At 55.8% G+C, this 19,949-nt stretch overlaps 1 protein-coding gene across 3 annotated transcripts; it reads right to left on the bottom strand.

Annotated features, from left to right (window-relative positions):
• Nucleotides 1–345: 345 nt before the first annotated feature.
• MERTK (MER proto-oncogene, tyrosine kinase) lies at nt 346–19,702 on the bottom strand. 3 transcript variants are annotated; one of them, XM_071547564.1, is made up of 19 exons: nt 19,358–19,702; nt 15,465–15,819; nt 15,119–15,219; nt 14,784–14,957; nt 13,320–13,406; nt 12,585–12,700; nt 10,290–10,473; nt 9,074–9,225; nt 6,024–6,177; nt 5,647–5,800; nt 4,417–4,502; nt 4,237–4,332; nt 3,809–3,889; nt 3,448–3,540; nt 3,210–3,328; nt 2,829–2,938; nt 2,494–2,653; nt 2,038–2,174; nt 346–935 (listed from the first exon to the last, which is right to left on the bottom strand). In XM_071547564.1, exons 1-19 carry the CDS (start codon nt 19,425–19,427, stop codon nt 479–481), a joined length of 2,886 nt encoding a protein of 961 aa, XP_071403665.1. In that variant the 5' UTR covers nt 19,428–19,702; the 3' UTR covers nt 346–478. The 3 variants fall into 3 exon arrangements, with proteins under 3 accessions (XP_071403665.1, XP_071403667.1, XP_071403666.1); XM_071547566.1 differs by having other exon boundaries at nt 5,647–5,767; XM_071547565.1 differs by having other exon boundaries at nt 6,024–6,174.
• Between the last annotated feature and the right edge of the window lie 247 nt (nt 19,703–19,949).

Here is a 19,949-nt window from a genome sequence, read left to right as displayed (position 1 = left end):
TCCTATTGTTGCAACGGGATCGATGGTTCCTCAGCACACGGACAGGACAGATGGAAACCTGCTGTCTGGGAGAAGGGAATGTGGGAGCACACACTGTTCCCATTGGGGCTCCCACTGCCATGTTGCACCAGGATTTCTTGGTTAGCTGCTTGTATAGCTGGAGCCCAGACCATCCATAGCGCTGCTCATCCCAAAATGCTCAACAAATGGTGGAAAAGTGGGAAAAGACCAGGCCATGCAAGGCTGGCTGCCCCCTCAGAGTGTGGGGAGCCCCAGTCCCTCAGCACCATCCATCCAACCCTGCTCTGGTCCTTGTGGAAGCCAAAAATAATTACAGAAAAATAATGACAGCATTAAGGATGTAATCCCAGGAAAATGCTGCTGGGAAGGGCCACACTCCTCCAGGAAACCCGTGCAGGAGATGATAAATAAAAGAGATGACCATTTATTACAATACACCCCCTCTGTCCTTGCCCACTCACACCTTTCCCAGCGGCACTGCCGAGTCCTCGCCGCGGCTCTGGGCACGCGGCCGCTCCGGCGCTGGCAGAGTGCTGGCCTGGCTCCAGCGGCTGCCGGGCAGCAGCGGCACGTAGGGCTCCTCGGTGGCACTGCCTGGCTGCTCCCCCAGCACGTACCGCGCCCGCCACGGCTCGCCGGGATGCACATCCACAGCCACCAGCGCCGCCTCCGTGCCGGGCGAGCCGGGCTCTGATGCCTCGCCTGCCTCCAGGTCAGAGTCCGCCTGTGGGAAGCCCGAATCCTGCGTGGAGTCCGGGCTCTGCTCCGGCACGCCGGTGTTGATGTAAATGGCGTCCCCGGAGCCCTTGGCGCGGGGCAGGTTCTCCAGCAGCTTCTCCAGGTGGCCCTTGAGCTGAGAGAAGGTGGGGCGGGCGGCAGGGTCGGCTCTCCAGCACGCAGACATGATGTCATACCTGGAGATCGGGAGAGGAGCGTGGTTAGTACAGAGAATTGATAGAATCCCGGAATGGTTTGGGTGGGAAGGGACCTTAAAGTCCATCCAGTGCCATTGGCAGGGACACCTTCCAATATCCCAGGTTGCTCCAAGCCCTGTCCAACCTGGCCTTGGACACTCTCAGGAATGGAGCAGCCACAGTGGCTCCAGGCAGAGAAGGTATGGGGTTAATTCCCAGCTTCCCTCCAAACTGGGCAAGCCTTGATATTTCCATTAAAACAAAGCAAAACAACTCCCTCTGCTCAGGCTGTTTCCAAAGGGCAGGGACTGATCAGCCCAAGCTGCTGTTAGAAGTGTTAGAAGTCTCTTCCAGTGCAGTCCTGGGATCTGTTCCCTGGGAACATCCCAGTTCTGTGTCAGAGAATTCCAGCCCTCCTCTTGGCAGGTGCCTGCTGCCAGGCTGAGTGTCAGGGGGCACAGGGAGTCCCCAGCATGGCCCAGCTGGGCACACGCTGCCTCTCCACCCTCGAGCAGGCGGGGGCTAAGAGGTTCCTTCACCACTTCCTTCAGGAACACGCACTGGAGAGGAGCCTTTTAGGAAACGTTGCACAACTCAGTTTATCCGGTTTGGATTCTTAGCCATGGGGGGTTAAACATCCTCAGCTCTAAGGCACCAGAGAAAACTCAGGAAGGAAACTCAGGAGAAAAGCCTTTGCTGAGCTGCTCAGAAGTCCAAAGGTTTGAGGTTTCTGCATTTTCCCTTTCCAGATTTATAGATTTGAGACCATGAAGGGCCTTAGTGGGAGTTTTGTAGGGCACAGAGGAGCGTCACCAGCCAGGACCTTCTGGCCAGAACCAATAAATAAAGAAATAAAATACTAAAAAATCCTGTCAGCAACTGCTCCTGGTGACCCTGGCACATCTCTGAAAACCCATCACTTCTCCCTGGGATACTTGCTGGGACTTCTGCCTGGAGTTCAGATGCTTTTCCCTCCTGCTGTGCTCCAGGATGTGCCTTTCCTTAGGCACGTCAAAACGTGGGAGATTGTGCAAGGAGTTCATTCCCAGGATACCTTCATTGAAGGTGTGTTAGAGCCCAGGAATGGGGCTTTGGTACTCACAGTTCATCTGAGCAATCCTCAGGCTTTTTGAGGCGCTGCCCGTGGAAGAGGAACTCGTAGATCTCGTGGTTCTGCACCCCTGGGTAGGGCGTCATCCCGCGCGTCGCGATCTCCCACATCGTGACGCCGAATGCCCACTGGGAGGACAAAGGGAAAGGACAGTGCTGAAAGGACACTCCAGGAGGAATGAATGACCCTTTTCATGAGGAAAGGTCACTGCCTGGCATCCAAGGCACAAAGGGCAGAGCTGTCACCCTCCCAAAATCGGGAATAACAGGCACTGGCATGGCAGGGGCGAGCAGCCCACTCAACAAAGCCATGGCAGGAGGCTGAGCCCGCAGCAAAAGGTCATCCACAGCCTCCTCTGGCATTTCCAGGGAACGACAACCACCAGAGCACAGCATGGCCACAGCCATGGAACATGGGACAGCTGTTCCCCCAACCCTGAGGACCCACCACGTCGCTCTTGGTGGTGTAGACACGGTCAGCCAGGGACTCGATGGCGATCCACTTGACTGGCATCTTGGCTATGCGGCCCTGCCGATAGTAATCCCCACTGTAGATCTTCTTGGAGAGCCCAAAGTCTGCCACACACACCGTCATGTCATCCCGCAACCTGCCGGGGAACAGCCAGGGGAACGGCTCCATCCTCAAGCACAGACCCAAGGCTGAGCTTTGCCTCTCCAGCCCAAGGGAGGTTTTATGGAAGGGAGCCCAGCTGGGCTGTAAATCCACAGGGATTCCCACTGGGGTTCGTCTGCCTGGGGTGGAGCAGAGCAAAACAAACTCACATGCAGTTTCGGGCTGCCAAGTCCCTGTGGAGAAAGTTCCGACTGCTCAGGTATTCCATCCCCAGGGCAATGTCCACCATGAACTTCACCAGCGTCTGCAGGGGCACAAACTGGGAGGGAAGGGAAGGAAAGGGAAGGGAAGGTGGGGATTAGACAGTGTGTGGCCTTGGGGAAGCACATGTGGTTTGATCCTAAAGGTTTCCCCATCCAAGGCTGCCAGCTGACATTCCGGTGGTCCCCCTGGCCTTGGAGAGCACCAGGAGCCCACGGGAGCAGGGTGTCATCCCTCAGACTGGGCCATTCATTGAACCACAAGCGTGCAGAAGCTGGAGACAGGGATCCTTTCCCACCCTGATCCACCTTGCTCCCAGTGCTCCCTACCTGGGGGGCCATCTCCAGCCGGGAGCGGAGCAGGAAGCTGTGCAGGTCCCCGTATTTCATGAACGGGAGGATCACCATGGGCTTGGGGACCTGCTGGGAGCTCAGCTCGATGCACACTCCTGGGAAACACAGACAGCTTGGAAAAGGCACCACAGTCCCTCACAGACATCCCCGCAGGGTCCTGGTCGGGCTCCCCAGCCCAAATCCCAGCTGGAAGGTGGGAAGGGACATTCCATACCCAGAAGCTTGATAACATTGGGATGGTCAAAGTCCTTCATGCACGCTGCTTCACTGAGGAACTCCTCTATCTCCCTCTGGGAAAAGTTATCCACTGGGAAGCAGAGAAAATAAAGGAGGTTTAACATCTGGAATTGCTGCTGCCATCTCCCTTCACAGCACAGCTCTGGTGTGGGAATGGGATCACCAGGATGGCTCCACCATCCTTGGATGGCTGAGTGTCCCTTCCCTGTGGCACCAGGAGCTGTGGGAGAGATGCCACAAAGTGGTCCCAGGATGCTGCTCCTGAGGGAGGCAGTGAGAATGTTGGAATCCAGTGGGATAAACAACATCAGGTCCTGGGAGGGCAGGGAATGACTTACACTTCATGGTCTTCACAGCCACCTTCAGTGGGACACCTTCGGGCTGGTTCAGGCGTCCCTCCATCACTGATCCAAACTCCCCTGTGCCACGGGAAACAAGAAATCCCTGTATCCACAGCCCAGTGCAACACCTTTCAGGACACTGCCACATCCCTGGAAAGATGGAGACCTCATCCCCCAAAAGCTCAGGAAAGGCTCATTCCTTATCAGTGACACCAGGAGGACAACCTGGGCTCCTGGAAGGTTCTTGCCTGTGGCAGCGATTTGGGATGAGATGAGTTTTAAGGTCCCATCCAAACCATGCCAGGATTCTGTGATTCCATGAACCCAGATAACTTGGCTGTCTTGTCCCACCCTCTCCCCACATCCTCTGGGCCTGGAGCTGGGGATGGTGTAGGGAACAGGGGCAGCCCCAGCTCTCCACTCACCCTCTCCCAGGACCTTTCCCAGGCTCAGGGTGTTTCTGTCCACGACAACATCCTGCAGCTTCTGCTGGAGTTCCCTGCTGACTCCCAGGCTTCCCACTGCAGGAGAGGGGAAGAGGAGCTCAGTCACCTCCAACCTGCTGCCACGAACCTCCTTGCAGAGGGATAAGGAGTCACCCTTACGCGTGAGTTCCACAGCTCTCCGGCAGTAGGACTTCTTGGCCGTGTAGCTCACTGCCAGCTCCAAATCATTCCCACTGAAAGCATTCCTGGTGGGACAGAAACACATCCTGCTGGGACATGTGTGGCTGCTTGGATGAAGGAGTCAGCGTGGCTGAGAGGGCACAGCTACCCCTGGGATCCATAGGAAAGGAGGAAATGCACGTTTCATTTCCCTCTGGCTGGAGCAGCTCCATCGCCTACAGCAGAACAGCCACTCCACAAACAAAGCTCAGCTGTCAAGGAGTGTGTCATAGAGGTTTTTTGGAGGAAACAGGACACTCATTTCCCACTCCAGGAGCACTCTGTACCAGTAGGAATGCTGCTGGAGGCACTACACAGCCCCTCTGGTACAGGGCCCTGTGCAGGTCCAGCTTTGGGAAGCAATAACAGGGCAGGATGTTCCGGAGCTGGAGCAGGGAAAGGGTGACAATGCTGAACCAGTTAGGAAAGGGATCCTCACACACTGCCAGTTTCCAAACTGGGAGCACAAGGCAGTTAATGCCACTGGGGAAATCACAAGGATGAGTGAGTAGTGTTGGCTTATTGTGGGAGAAAACAGCCCTTTGTGTGTGTTATTTAAACAACACTGGGCCATCAAACTGGAGCGTGGGATGAGGCAGGAGGGGTTTCTCTAGGCCAGAGGATATTAGAGAATCATGGAATATCCTGAGCTGGAAGGAACACACAGGAATCATCCAGTCCAGCTCCTGGCCCTGCACAGACACCCCAACAATCCTACCTGTGCCTGTCCCATTGTCCAAACTCTCCTGGAGCTCTGGCAGCCTCGGGGCTGTGCCCACTGCCCTGGGGAGCCTGGTCAGTGCCCACCACCCTCTGGGGGAAGAATCTTTCCCTAATATCCAACCCTGGCAGAGCTCCAGCCATTGCCTGGGGCACAGAGAGCACAGCTCTGCCCTCTCACCTCCGTGTCAAAATGCCTCCCACCCCAAGTTGCACAAGTTTACTTCCCTTTAAAAATGGGAATAGTGAACGAAAGGTGAACTGCTGGGTGAGGAAGGGAAGGAAATACCATCACTGCAGTAAAAATACACTTGGTCCCTCACCACAGGCATAAAAAACACCACATGTGGCAAGACCACCAGTCCTGGAGACAGAAACCTTGTTCCCAAATCCAGCACGGGCTGCTGGGCACCCACCCACCCAGACCTGCCTGCTTTGCCCTCCCCTTACCCATATTTTGTTTCCACACATCGTTTCTGGATGAGCACGGACAGGCAGAGGATGAGCCCCACGGCCACGGTGCCGCAGATAAAGCCCAGGGCCACCACGAAGGAGTCGGCATTCCCAGAGGCTGGAGTCGAAGAGGGGGCTGAGGTTATTAATCCTAAGAAAACATCCTGTTAATGGAGCCAGGGGCAGAGTCAGCCTGCAGCACCTGGGGCTGGGGAGCAATTCCCAGGGGCTGGATCCGAGCCCAGGGAAGAAGAGGGAATGAGGAGCGAGGCTGCACATGGAGAGCAGGTCCCTCCTGCTCCCAAATGATCCTTGGCTGGCAGGGAAAGTGTCCAGATGGGGATGGATACCAAAGGGGACAGGCTCCTCCTTACCACTGCCAGGGATGAAGATCTCCACGGGCACACTGAAGGGTCCCACCCCGCCCCTGGTGACGGCAGCCACGCGGACAGAGCAGGTGGCGTTGGTGGCCACCACGGGCAGCACGGCCACACTGGAGTTCGGCCACACCTCGGCAGAGACGTCCTGCTGGACACAGCACAGGGAGGTTTGCTGAGAACTGTCCCCTTGGCAACCTTTGGAACGGCTTTGCTTTCCCAGCCCAGAGGAAATGCAGCACCAGGCTATTTAGGGAGAAGAATGGCCCTGTGTGCAAGGGCCGGATGGGATCAGGGAAGGAGCTGGGCAGCGTTTCCCATTCAGTCCTCCTGGCTTTATCCCTCTTTGCTTCTCAACAGCAGCAGCACCAGCAGCCTGAGCCAGGAAAGAGGCAGGAGAGGGATCTCACAAGGAAGGGAAAGGCTCTGGCAACATGGATGGGGACCCTCAGCCCTCCCTGTGGCCAGTGGAGCCCTGTGAGTCTCAACACTCACGGAGTGTCCGAGCTCTCCGTGCGTTCCTGGTGGGATTGTCCAAGTGCTCTGCCACAGGAAGCAGATCTTTTCTGCCTGTAGTTTCTGTGTTGAGCTAATTATATTTCCAGCTTTAAGGATTGTTTCCCTGTCTGGTGCCATGGCAGGAGACAGCGTGTCCCATGGAACAGGCCTTGGGAAAAACATGGGAGTCTTTCCCTGCAAATTCCATCATTTCCTGGTGGTTTTCAGCTCAGCAAGTGCTGATGCTGCTCTCTGCTGATTTCCAGCTGCAAAACATCTGCCCAGCTGCAACCAAAACATCTGGCAGGCTGTGACCAGCAGAGTCTGGCTCCTTCATGAGCATCCCAGAAAGAGGCAGGAGCCCAGACGGATCAGTGGGAGAGCAGGAGGGAGTCAGGAGATAAGGGGGATCTGTAGGAGAGGAAGAGGGAATCAGGAGATGAGGGGGATCTGTGGGAGAGGAGGAGGGAATCAGGAGATGAGAGGGATCTGTAGGAGAGGAGGGAATCAGGAGATGAGGGGGATCTGTGGGAGAGCAGGAGGGAGTCAGGAGATGAGGGGGATCTGTGGGAGAGCAGGAGGGAATCAGGAGATGAGGGGGATCTGTGGGAGAGCAGGAGGGAATCAGGAGATGAGAGGGATCTGTAGGAGAGGAGGGAATCAGGAGATGAGGGGGATCTGTGGGAGAGCAGGAGGGAATCAGGAGATGAGGGGGATCTTGGGAGAGGAAGAGGGAATCAGGAGATGAGGGGGATCTGTAGGAGAGGAGGGAATCAGGAGATGAGGGGGATCAGCAGGTGAGGAGGAGGGAATCAAGAGATGAGGGGGATCAGGGGGCGAGCAGGAGGGAATCAGGAGATGAGGGGGATCTGTGGAAAAGCAGGAGGGACTCGGGAGATGAGGGGGATCTGTAGGAGAGGAGGGAATCAGGAGATGAGGGGGATCTTGGGAGAGGAGGGAATCAGGAGATGGGGATCAGGGGGTGAGGAGGAGGGAATCAGAACTGCTCAGAGGGAACCGGTTTCTGTTCCCAGTCCCACAAAAGCCACAGAAATGGATGTGAAACACCCCAGCTCTGGGAGCATTTCTGCATCCCTGGGCAGTGGTGGGAAGTGGCACCTACTGGTCCCACATTCCTGCCTTCCTCCAGCATCCACATGAGATTCTTTCCCTACCAGCAGCCTAAAACCACCCCGGGATCCCTCCCTGTCCCAGAGGCTCAGCTGTGTCAGCTGAGGACAGACCCTGCTGATGTCACAGACTGTGAGCACAGAACAGCACAGACCTGCCAAATCTGATGGGTTTTGAGGAGTTTTGTGGTAGTTGAGGAATTTCTGCATGTCCCAGATCCGGCAGCCTTGGCTCAAACAAGAGCTGCTGGTTTAAGAGTAAAATAAACCGATTCTTTGGAGTTTTCCTGGTTGTGGAGAGACCTGCAGGTGGCCCTGTGACACAGAAATCCAACTTCCCCCTGACTTATCCTGCAAAACTGGTGGTTATTTTGGGGCAGTCCATATTTAGCCTGTCCAGGGCCAAAACTCAGGGACTTATGAAAATGATTCTGTGAGACAGAGCTGGAAAAGTCCTCCAAGATCATCCAGTCCAACCTTTGGAGGAGCTTTCTAAGGAGTCAAAGCTCCACTCAACATAAAGCACATTATTCTCGTGCCTCAGACTCATGGAAAAAACTGAGAACTGGAGAAAATCTCCCTCCGTTAGCATTTGGCTGGGGAAATGGATAAAAAATAACAACAATAACAACAACAACCAGTCTCCCAGGGCTTAAAGGGCAAGGCCTGGGTCTGGCCCTCCTGCTGGAGGGACGACAAAGCCGTCAGCACTTTTTTCCGTGCTGGTCACAAGACCAGACTGTTGTTTCCCTCCCTTCATTCAGGCTGGATCTGTACAGGCTTTTTTCCCTCAGAAAAGGAGAACAGAAAATGCAGCATCCTACAAAATGAGGGGGTGAGTCAGTGTTTGCACGCTGGGTTCAGGCTGCCAGCCTGGACAGAGGAAGCCCAAACCGCAGCAGAGGTGACAGCTGGACACAGCTGGGCCCTCACCCAGAGGCTCCTGCCCTCTGGCATGGCCTGGATTGAGGCTCTTGTGCTCAGACAGGCCAGGCCAACCTCACCCTAGGAAATTCCTGCAGGCTGTTTCCCAAATCCTACAAAAGGCAAGCAAGGGTTTGCCAGATGATTTCACATCCTCACAGACAGGCTGTTGGGCCAAAATGTTCCTTGAGCTCTGAACTCTGTGCTGGGGGTTTGCAGAGGAGTTCACGTGTCGGATAAATCCCATTTGAGCAAGGAACAACTCAAAATCCAGGGAATACACGCCCACACACACACCTTTGGACTGACCACAGGGCCAGGAGTTACATAAACACACCAGAGAGATGGTCTGTGTGGCAGAAGTCCAGCTGGAAGTGCAAGACAGCCCAAATAGGCTCCAAATAATGTATGGAAGCACCAAGACCAATCTGGACATCCCTGTTGGGATTTTTTTCTGGGCTGCAGCCATTCTTCCCCATTTCCCCAGTGACTTACCATGCCCTTGGAGCTCTGCCACCTGTACCAGATGTGATAGCCCTGGAGCTCCCCATGGATCCTCCCCAGGGGTGGCTTCACCCATCGGATCTCCAGCGAGGAGCTGGATTCATTGAGGGACACGGTGACGTTGAGCGGCGGCACGCTCGGAGCTGCAGGGACCAAACCAAAGGGGAGGGAGGTGAGGGGAGCAAAGTGGGTGGGTGAGGAGTCTGATGGAAAATGAGCTGGAGCTGACCAGAAATCCCACAGGATTTCCTGCATAGGCTGGAGAGATGGGCTGATTCCAATGGGATGAAGTTCAACAAGGCCAAGTGCAGGTCCTGCCCTTTGGCCACCCCAACCCCTGCAGCGCTCCAGGCTGGGCACAGAGTGGCTGGAGAGCAGCCAGGCAGAGGGACCTGGGGGGACTGAGGGACAGGAAGCTCAACAGGAGCCACCAGTGTGCCCAGGTGGCCAAGAAGGCCAATGGGATCCTGGCCTGGATCCAAACTAGCGTGGCCAGCAGGCCCAGGGCAGTGACCCTTCCTCTGGACTCTGCCTTGGGAAGGCCACACCTTGAGTGTTGTGTTCAGTTCTGGGCCCCTCAGTTGAGGCAAGAGATTGAGGGGCTGGAGCGGGGCCAGAGAAGAGCAACGAGGCTGGAGAAGGGACTGGAGCACAAGTGCTGTGGGGAGAGGCTGAGGGAGCTGGGGGTGTCTAGCCTGGAGAAGAGGAGGCTCAGAGGTGACCTCAGCACTGTCTGGAACTGCCTGAAGGGAAGTTGTGGCCAGGTGGGGGTTGGTCTCTTCTCCCAGGCACTCAGCAATAGGACAAGGGGGCACGATGGGCTCAAGCTCTGCCAGGGGAAATTGAAGTTGGAGATCAGAAAAAAATTCTTCACAGAGAGAGTGCTCAGGCATTGGAATGGGCTGCCCAGAGAGGGGGTGGATTCCCCATCCCTGGAGGTTTTTCAGCTGAGCTTGGCCGTGGCACTGAGTGCCATGATCTGGGAAAGGGACTGGAGTTGGACCAAGGGTTGGACTTGATGATCTCAGAGGTCTCTTCCAACCCAGATGATTCTGTGATTCTATGATGGCCAATGGGGAAATTTCCTTTTCCACCCTGTGGGCATCCATGACTCTGGAGCAGCATCTCATCCAGAGCCCTGCAGGAAGCACAGCTGCTTTTCCCAAGGCAGAGAAAGCCTTCCCAGTGGGCACCCCTCCTGTCCTACCTCCCTCGGTGGTGCTGGCAGAGATCCAAGGGCCAAATGCCGACCAGCCGACCTCGTTCCGGCAGGAAACGCTGATGTTGTAGCTCTCCATGGGCTCCAGCTGCTGGATGTGGAACTCGTGGGGAGGCACCGAGGTGTGGAACAGCAGGAGGGACACATTGCCTCCTGGAGCAGCTGCCTCGACCTGAATGGACAAATGAGCCCACCAAGAGGGATTAGTCAGCCACAGCCTGCAGGGAAGCACGAATCTCACATGGGAAAACAGGATCTGGAGCACTAACTCCCATCTGAGCCCTGCAGGGCTTTGTTCCTGCACACTGCAAAGCCAATGGCAGGACACTCATGGGGTCTAAGGACACATGTGGAGAAGACATCCCTGCCATGGGGACATGGAAGAGACCTCAGGAAGGAGGAGGGGGAGAGCAAAAGGAACCCCCAATAAAATGACCAAGCAGCACATCCCAAATAAGCATAGGAAGTCCTTTGTGCAAGGCATCATTGGCAAACAGGATTTATCACCATCAGATGCCATGGGATTGATCCCAGGCCTCATCAGGCTCCATCATCACATTCAGCAGTATGGATGAGTTCCACATCCCAAAACCAAGTCCTGCTTCCTCCAGGACTCAGAGGACAACCCAACCCACAGGATACATTTCCGTGTGACCCTTGTGCAGAAGGTCCTGCAGTCCTCTGGAAAGCCCCCATCATGGCTTTGGGGTGGCAGGAGACCTGTCCTTGTGCTTAAACAACAATATCACCCCCCAGGGATCCCAAGATGGTCTCAGCATCCATGTTTTCCAGTCAAAATCAAAGGAACAGGCCTCAGGTTGTCACATCTTTCCATGGAAAGATTCCCAGGAATGCTCTAAGTTGCTCTTTGGGAGACTTTGCCAGTCTGGAGTTGCTGCAGCCACACACTTGTCCTGGTCAAACACTTCCCAAACCAGCAGCCTTCCTGCTGGCGTTTGGAGGGGCAGATTTCCCTCAGCTCACAAATACTGGGAAGGAGCTGAGGGGTTCTCTGTCTCCTGGAGAAGTCAGGGAATGCCCCCTCCATGGGCAGAGCCCACAGAGAGGTCTCCAGGCTGCCATGAGATGGTCTGAGGGGGGAACACACACAACACGCTGGACCCAGCTCTTGTCCCGAGCATCCAGATCCATCCTCAGCTTGTCTTCTGGACAGAGTCCACCAAATCCACGGACTTTTTAAGAAAATCAGAATGTTTGCAAGCTGAAACAGTTGGAAGATGACAGGTGGGACAGCTGGGAATGAGTCACTGTGGCGGTGGGATTATCAAAGGGGACAGGAGTGAAAAGGCTGAGTCACGGCTGTGTTTTTTTACCAGCAATCAGCTCTTGTTTTCCATTTTGAAAGGATGTTTCCTACTGACAGGCTCTGAATGTTAAGTCAGAGGAAATTCCTTGGCTCCCCACCCCACTTCCCAAGCTCCAGCTGGAAGGCAGCAGTGGATACCATGCCAATATTAGCTCTGGTACCTTCCCTCCCTGGAACTGCTTTCACTTTTACCTGCCTTCAAACATCTCCATCCACGTGTTATCTCAGCTGGAGTGGAGATTAGCCAGGAGAAAAACCACATCCATGAGAGTAAGCAATGGGCCTGAACTGGGACACCCAGCACAGAGAGCAGGTGGAAAATGCCTGCAGGGAATGGAGGGGGCATTCCCTGACTGCACCAGGAGACAGACAACCCCTCAGCTCCTTCCCAGTGTTTGTGAGGAGTGGGGAGCCGAGGGAAACCTTCCCCTCCACACCCCAAAGGGAAGTTTTGGGGAGTGTTTGACCAGGACTTCCCAAAGAGCTACTTGGAGCATTTCTGGGAGTCTCTCCATGAAAATGACATCCTGACTGTCTTGCCCATGTGGAAAGGGACTCCAAGAGAGCTGGGGAGAGGCTTTGGACCAGGGGATGGAGTGACAGCACAAAGGGGAATGGCTTCACTGAGAGAGGACAGAGTTAGGTGGGGAATTGGGAAGGAATTCTTCCCTGTGAGGCCCTGGCACAGACTTCCCAGAGAGGCCGTGGCTGCCCCATCCCTGGAAGTGTCCAAGGCCAGGTTGGACAGAGCTGGGAGCAATCTGGGATAGTGGAAGGAGTCCCTGCCCATGTCCCACGGGCATCACAAGATGATCTTTAAGGTCCCTTCCAACCCAACCCATTCCAGGATTCTATGAAATCCATGCAGTTCATGCCAAGCACCACTCACTTCCACCTTCCTGGGAGCATCCATGTGGATGGAGGCTGCAGGGACGTGGGGAATTGCACATGGATACCTGGACACTGCAGCTGTTGAAGGCAGAGAAGGCATCAAAGCCAGGCTCCCAGGATATCCCGATGCCGTGGGCTGTCCTGTTGAGGACACGCACGCTGACAGGTGGGGATGGGATTCCTGCAGGGAGAAACCAAGGATGCTCAGCTGGAGGTCAAAGCACACACATGGCCTGGGTGGCTTTTCCCTGGCAGCTCCCAGGGCTCAGGAGTGACCCCCTGGCTCTGGCTGCAGCACCATCCTCCACAAAAGGACTGCGGATGTGCCGGACCACCGGACAGGGAAGCACGAAAAGGTCATTTTCAGGACTATTTTGAGCATGTTCTATATTTGTGAGCACTCTGGGTTGCCTAGAGGCAATGACATATTTCAGGGAACACCTTCCTCATATTGCCAGGGTGGCTCCCGTTAGGAATGTCAGCGATTTCCACCATTTCCTGTGGAAAATTGTGAGCTTTTGTGAAGGAAGGAAAAGAGTGATACAGCCCTTCCTAAACCCACTCTGCTTTCAAATGCACTTTTTGGTGCTTCCTCCCCCAGCCTGGGATGACCAAACCCCTCCGGGTGACTGTGCTACAACGTGGCTCCCACTTTAAATACAGGATTAAAACAGGAAAAAATGAGCATGGGAGTCCTAAGTGGGATCTCCCTCAGCTTGTGAGGGCCGAGTGCTCGGACAGCAGGCCAGCTCCTGCTTGGACACGTGGCTTTAGCAGGGAAGGGAGAGCCCATGGCTGACCTTTGATGTTGACCTGGCCAGGGCTGGAGGCCGTGAGCCCTTTGCTGTTGTGTGCCTCGCAGCTGAACAGCGTCGTTTCATTGATTCCTGCAGGGAAAAAACACATCCCTGTGCACTCCACACGCACCAGGACCCACCACCTCCACCCCTGCTGCTCACTGAGAACCCTCCCACTTTCCTCCCTTAGGCTTTGTTATTTCCAGCAGCACAAAAGCCCTTTCCTTGCCCACTCGTGGCTGCCCGGGGGTGACCCCAGGCCCAGCTCAGCCCACTCCACACTGGGAGCACGAGCTGGACCGGGGCCGGCACGGCGATCCCTGCGGTGCCCTTGCACAACCTCCTGAGGAAGGACTTGCTCTGCCCTCAAAAGGGGAAAGGCAGAAAGCAGAAGAGCCCCCAGCCCGGGTCAGATGACTGATGGCTTGTCAAAGATTGCTCAAATCTCCAGCTGATCACAGAGGAGGACCCTTGGAAATACCCGAGGGGGGATGGTATGGCCTCCCCCTGGGCCCAGGATTTCTGGCTCATGCCAAGGATTTCACAGAATCATAGAATGGATTGGGTTGGAAAAGTCCTCTGAGATCATCAAGTCCAACCCTTGCTCCAGCTCCAGTCCATTTACTGATCATGGCAGTCAGTGCCACATCCAATCTCAGGTTAAAAACCTCCAGGGATAGTGAATCTTCCTGGAGGTGCCTCCTGGTTGCTGCTGCCGTGGACGTGCTGAGTGCTGGCTCACCCCAGGGCTGCTGGGCCAGGAGGAGCAGGACTGTTCCAACAACCCAACCAAATGCATGCCAGCCGGATGCAGGGACATCCAAGAGGAATGAGTCACTTCTTCCGGCTTTCACTGCCCTTTAAAGGCTGCCTTTGGATGCCAAGACCAGGCAGTTATAGCCTGGCTGGTAATTCACTAATGGCCCTCTCCTCAGAGGCAAAGCATGAAATCCCCTCTCATTTTTGCCTCTGCATAGTGGGGTTTATGGGACACAAAGGATTTTTCTCCCTGTGTTCCACTGGCTGGAATGTAGATAAGCTGCTGGGACCACCCCAAGCTCTTCCAGAGACATGGAAAGGGGACTACAAGTCAAGCAGCCCAGGACAGCAGCAGCTTCTTGTTGGCATCACCACACGCTGGAGGACAAATCTGCTTCTTGCTCAGGAAGAGTTACTCAAGTATCTGCCTCATCCAAGAAAAAAAACTCCTGGCAGCAGCCAGGGGTGTTGGATGGGCCTTCCTGGGACTTTTCCTTAAGAGTTGGACTCCATGATCCTTGTGGGTTCCCTCCAACTCAGGATATTCTGTGATCTAAGAGGGGTGCCCAGGGCTGTGAGAGCAGACGGGAACACAGCCCGTCCCCAGAGGAGTGTGAGGCCACAGGGGCAGCTCTGAGGTGGCACAGGGCACTTTCCCAGTGCCACAGACATGTCCTCATGGCCAGGGGAGGGACGCTCCAGGCTCACCTGGCACGGTCAGGACTGATGGGGAGATGTGTGGCTCCTGGTTGACCTGGATGTTGTTGCGGAACCAGAAGATGCGCACGGGCTCCGGGGGGCCCACGGCCTGGCACGTGAGGTTGAAGGGGCTGCCCCTGGTGACATTCAGCCTCTCTGGCTGGCGGATGAAGTGTGGGAGGCCTGTGCAGGGAAGCAGCTGTCAGTGCCAAAGTCCTGCCCAGGCTGTGCCCAGCCCCAGCAGCAGGCCCCTTCCCAACCAGCATTCCCCGTTTTTGGAGGCCAGCTCCCAGCTCATGGTGCCTGGGGCTGTTCCTCAGCTACATGTCCCTCCTCCTGCTCACCTTCCAGCTGCACCAGGATGGGATCCGACACCACCTCCACGCCGGAGATGTTGATTTTGCAGACGTAGGAGCCGTTATCCGAGCGCTGGGCCCCCAGGATGCTGCCGGAGAGAACGGAGACCTCGTCAGGGCTCTGGAGACACGGCAACACCCCCAGCCCAGGGTTGGGGCTCACCCAGCACCAACCACCCCACAGCACACGCTGCCAGAAGCTGGGCTTGCAAAGCCAGGCTTTGGGCATCTAATCCCATCCCACACCCCTGCTGTCATCTGGCCTCCTGTCTTTCCCTGGGAGCAGAGCATCCCTCCTCCTCCCCACGTGCCCAGGAGGGACAGCAGTGCTCACCTGAAGGTGGAGGTCATGGACACCTCCTCCTCATCAGGAATCTCGAAGTGGCTGCTGGCAATGCGGTCCAGCACGTGCAGCTCTCTCCCGTCCTTCCACAGGGAAATTCCCGGGGCATCCGGCCGGAGCAGCGCCTGAGGCACTTTGATGGAGCAGTTAAAGGTGACGTCCTTGTGCTCGTTGATGATGATGTGGTGCACCGTGGGGTTGAATTTCAGCTGTCTCAGAGGGCTGGCTGGGGGCTCCTCCCTGGGGCTCCAGTGACCCCAGTGGCCAACGGTGGTCACGCCGTGCTTTGGGTGGTGGGAATCTGCCAACAGATCCAGCCTCACACCTGGATTCTGATCAGCGTCATCTGCAAGAGGAGACCTTGTGTTTGTCACCACCAGGCAGCAAGTGCCCCCTCCAAACCCCTGTTGAGCTCCTTCCAAGAATAACTAAAGGCAGTTTATTTCCATTTCCAAAAATACAACATCTCTCAGACCTCTCCCAGGAGCATCGAGGAGGAAACATGGAGCAGGGACTGACCATGTAGAAGAATCACCTCCAAAAAGCCCTTTTAAAACAAACAGGAGCAGCCCAAGTTAAAGAAAACACTGGGCTGTGTCTCGTTGGACAGGGCAGAGGCAGGAGCTATTCCTGCTGCACTGCACCCCTGGGACTGGAGTATAAAAGGATCCCTGGGCAGCAGGAATTTGGGACTTTACTCCAGCAAACCCCTTTCGGGGCCTCATCTCAAGCGTTTTCAGCTGGGGTTGAGGAAGAGCTCCCGGCAGGAATTTCGCTGACTTTAGGCTGTGCTGGTGATGCCGTTCCCTTCCCAGGACAGGGGGAGCTGCTCCAAGAGCAGGACAAGCTCTGAGTCAACTTTTGCTAAGTTAAGTGCCTCCACTCAACTGCCTTTCCCGGGAAAAGAGCTGCAGTCGGATCTAGAAATGCTTTTAGACAGTATGTAGGAGTCAGTTGTTGTCTAGTGTTGCTCTCCCAGGGTCTTTTCCCATATTTTTTCCCAAGGGAAGGTTATTTATTAGCTCTTTTTCAAGGCTTCATGCCCTGACCTACATATCACCAAACAGTCCCGTAGTGGCATTTTCCTCCTCCCTCCCAGCACTTCCCACCCAGCCACAGCCAAGCTGAAAAGCAGCTCCATATAAAAGAATTCCCTCCCAAAAAATGTGTATCTTTTAAGAGATAAAATCCAGAGAATACACCACATGTAGGTGATTTTACTGGACCATTTCTGAGCTTCCTGAGGCTTTCACAGCCATCAGCAGTTCCAAGTGGTAAATCTCCCTTTCAGCAAACAAAGGCATTGTGCCAGACAGGAATTTCAACTACATTAATTTCCCTCTTCTGAGTTAAAAGAAACCCAAACAAATATTCAAAGCTTAAACGAGAAAGAAAGCACAACCCTTTTACTGAACCTGAGCTCGGCTGGGTTTGGTTCTGGGCAGGTTTTAGCCCTCAAACATCAAACAACAAGTTTTTAAAGCTACGTCACCACCGTTGTGAGTAATGGGGCACAAGCCTGGTGTGTTTTCCCTGGAGCCAAGAAACACAACTGAATTTTGAGGCTGGACATATCCCTTTGCTAAATCACTATTTTTAACCCTCAAGAAATGCTACTTGAGGACAGAAATTTAAGTCCTGCCAGTTCTGGTGCTGCAGAAGGAAGGGGGAGGCTCTCCCTGGCTCTCCAACAGCACAATGAGTTTCCCTTGCAGAAAAAAACAAAAAGACTCGAAGCTTTTCCAACCTGCTTCCTAAGCCTCAGATCCCAACACAAACAAAGGCCATGTGACTGCTGCACAACAGCGGGACTTCCACAGGGACCGACTCTGCCACAACCCCCAGCAGCTCCCAAAACATCTGCCCAATGAAAACAAGGGAGCAACCCCAAACCCCCTCCCCTGCCCTGCCCTTCCTGGAGGTCACTCAGGCTGGAGCCTCTCACGGCCTGGCACAAGCCAAGCTCAAAGTGCCATTTTCATGCTCCATTTGGAGTGTTCCAGCTCTGGCCGGAGCAGCTCCCCCAGCACGGACCCCTGGCTGGGGAACACATGGATGGATGTGTGCCCTGGGATGATTTCTGCTTCCCTGGGCTGCTTCAAGTTTCAGGTCAAAGAGGATCTCCGCCTTGTTTTTACACTAATTAAGTGGGAAGAGGTGTTTGCTAGCCCAGGAGTGAAATACTTTCCTCTCTGAATCATGTGTCAGCAGGAATTTCTCATATCCAGTGCTGCCTTTGGGTACCCATTCCATCCCATCCCCAGAGGTTTGGGACATGGATATCATGGCACCTTAGAAGGGATTCACCCTGTGTGGCAGGACAGCCCTTGCCTGCATGTGGAGCAGTTAGGCTGGCTCTAAACTCCCAGGCTGAAGCCAAGGAGCTCCCAGCCAGGCTGCCTGCGTGGGTGCCGGAGCAGCTCCTGTCCTGACCACAGCCCGGCCTCAGGGAAAAGCTGGCGTGGAAATCCAACCACTCACGAGTGCAGTGCTGCTCCCACAACACCTGGGATCACAGCAAAACTCCAGGGCCAACAAAGGCATCCCCCTGCACAGCCCAGCAGCTCCTCTGTGCCTTTCTCCTGGAGAAGGGAGTTTTAAAATCTGGCAGGATGCTTCAGTATGGATGAAAAGCAACAAGCAGGGAGCTGCACACCCCAGCACTGACACAGAAAGGGCTTCTGCTGCAATAGCAGCATCCAGGGCTGCCAAAAAGCTGGCTGCATCCCTCGCCCTGGAATTCCCATTGCTGGAAGTAATTCACCTGTTGACACAGCTCAGGCCCTTGTTGAGCAGGAGGAATGAGGAGCCCTGGCCTGTGGGGTTTTCTACTCCCCATCCCCTGGGGGCTGTGGTGGATCTGGCAGTGCCAGGTCCATGGTTGGACTTTGTGAGCTTAGAGACCTTTTCCAAGTCAAATGATTCTATAAGAAATTAATTTCCCCCAGGGCCACACGTGGAATCCAAAGAGACTCTCTGGATTCAAACACCTTCTGTATAAAGCAGCACAGGATCCCTGGTTACAGCCACAGTGAGTTCCTGCTGTGCTCTGCAGGGTCCTGCTGTGACAGCCAGGACTTTAACTCCCCCGTGCCCAAAGCAAACACTCACATTCCTGCCTTCCCTGTCAAATCCCATCTGCACAGCGACTCTGAGACCCCCCAGCATCCACCCCTGAGCAGGGGCTGTGGATCCCCAGCAACTCCCAGCAGGCACCCAAAGGTCGGGCAGCCTCGGTGACAGCACTTTTGAAGTCCAAAAGCTACTTTATCTCCACATTTCTTTCTGCACATGGAGCTGAAAAGCCACCAAACTGCCAGCACAGCAAAGTGCCACAAACCCTGGTGATTCCCGATGATTTCTCCCAGTTCTGGTACACAGCTGGCTCGTGGCTAACAGGATAGATCCCAGACTGATCCGTAGCAGTTTGTGTGTCCCCAGCAAGCAGGGGCACAGCAGGCAGCAAAATGCTGGGACAGGACCACACTTCAGAGGCAGAGCTGTGTGCCAGGACAGACAAACCACGTGTGCCAGGACAGACAGACCCTGTGTGCCAGGACAGACAGACCCTGTGTGCCAGGACAGCCGAATCCTGTGTGCCAGCACAGACAGACCCTGTGTTCCGAAACGGCCAGACCCAATGAACCAGGACAGACAGACGGCGTTCTTCCGAGACAGCCAGACCCACTCTGGCTTGCGATGCCTCCAGAAACCCGCGGGGCAATCCCTGCGGATCTTCCCCCCGGGGGCCCGCCGTGCCGGGCCCGCCGTGCCCACGGAACACCCGGGATCCCGAATAAAGAGCACTGGCCGCCCCCCGTGCCAGGGCCGTGCTGGGATGTCCCCGATCCCCCCGTGCCCGCCCCGGGGTCCCACGGACTCACCGGCCTCGCCGCGGGGAAGGCGCAGGGCCGCCAGCAGCGCCCAGAACAGCGCACAGCGCCCGGTGCGCATCGCCCGCCGCCTCCGTCCTGGCACAGCCACAGCCACCGGGACCAGCCCTGCTCCGCCACCGGCCCCGGGACGGGCACAGTCACCGGGACCGGCACAGCCACCGGGACCGGCACCGCTCCGGCACAGCCACCGAGATCAGCCCCGCTCCGGCACAGCCACAGCCACCGGGACCGGCTCCGGCACAGCCAGCGGGACCAGCCCCGCTCCGCCACCGGCCCCGGGACGGGCACGGGCACCGGCTGGACTCCGCCGCACCCGCCGCCCCGCCCCGGTCCGATCCCGGCCCGCCTCCCGCGGGGCCCGGCAGGGGAGGGAGGGACGGACCGGCGGCACCAAACTGCAGTACCAGCCCCGTCCCCAGCGCCGCATCCACGCGGCTGTCAAACCCCCCAGGGATGGGGAGCTCCTGCACTGCCCTCCTGGAGATGGACAGCCCTTTGGGTGAAGATTTTTTTCCCAACATCCAACCTAAACCTGCCCCGGCATAGCTTGAGGCCGTTTCCTCTTCACCTTTTGCTTGTT

Source organism: Pithys albifrons, chromosome 2 (genome assembly GCF_047495875.1).
Source record: "Pithys albifrons albifrons isolate INPA30051 chromosome 2, PitAlb_v1, whole genome shotgun sequence".
Classification (NCBI taxonomy): domain Eukaryota; kingdom Metazoa; phylum Chordata; class Aves; order Passeriformes; family Thamnophilidae; genus Pithys; species Pithys albifrons.
Note: the sequence above shows the minus strand (reverse complement) of the source record. Positions and strands in the feature narration are given on the sequence as shown.

What these genes read in the sequence shown, in the direction of transcription:
- MERTK (XM_071547564.1), bottom strand. Translation starts at nt 19,427, where the DNA reads ATGCGCACCGGGCGCTGTGCGCTGTTCTGGGCGCTGCTGGCGGCCCTG. An exon ending in CATCCTGGTGCAGCTGGAAG is followed by an intron (nt 14,958 to 15,118) that starts GTGAGCAGGAGG and finishes TTCCCTGCACAG; the next exon opens with GCCTCCCACACTTCATCCGC. An exon ending in GGCTGGAGATGGCCCCCCAG is followed by an intron (nt 2,939 to 3,209) that starts GTAGGGAGCACT and finishes CTTCCCTCCCAG; the next exon opens with TTTGTGCCCCTGCAGACGCT.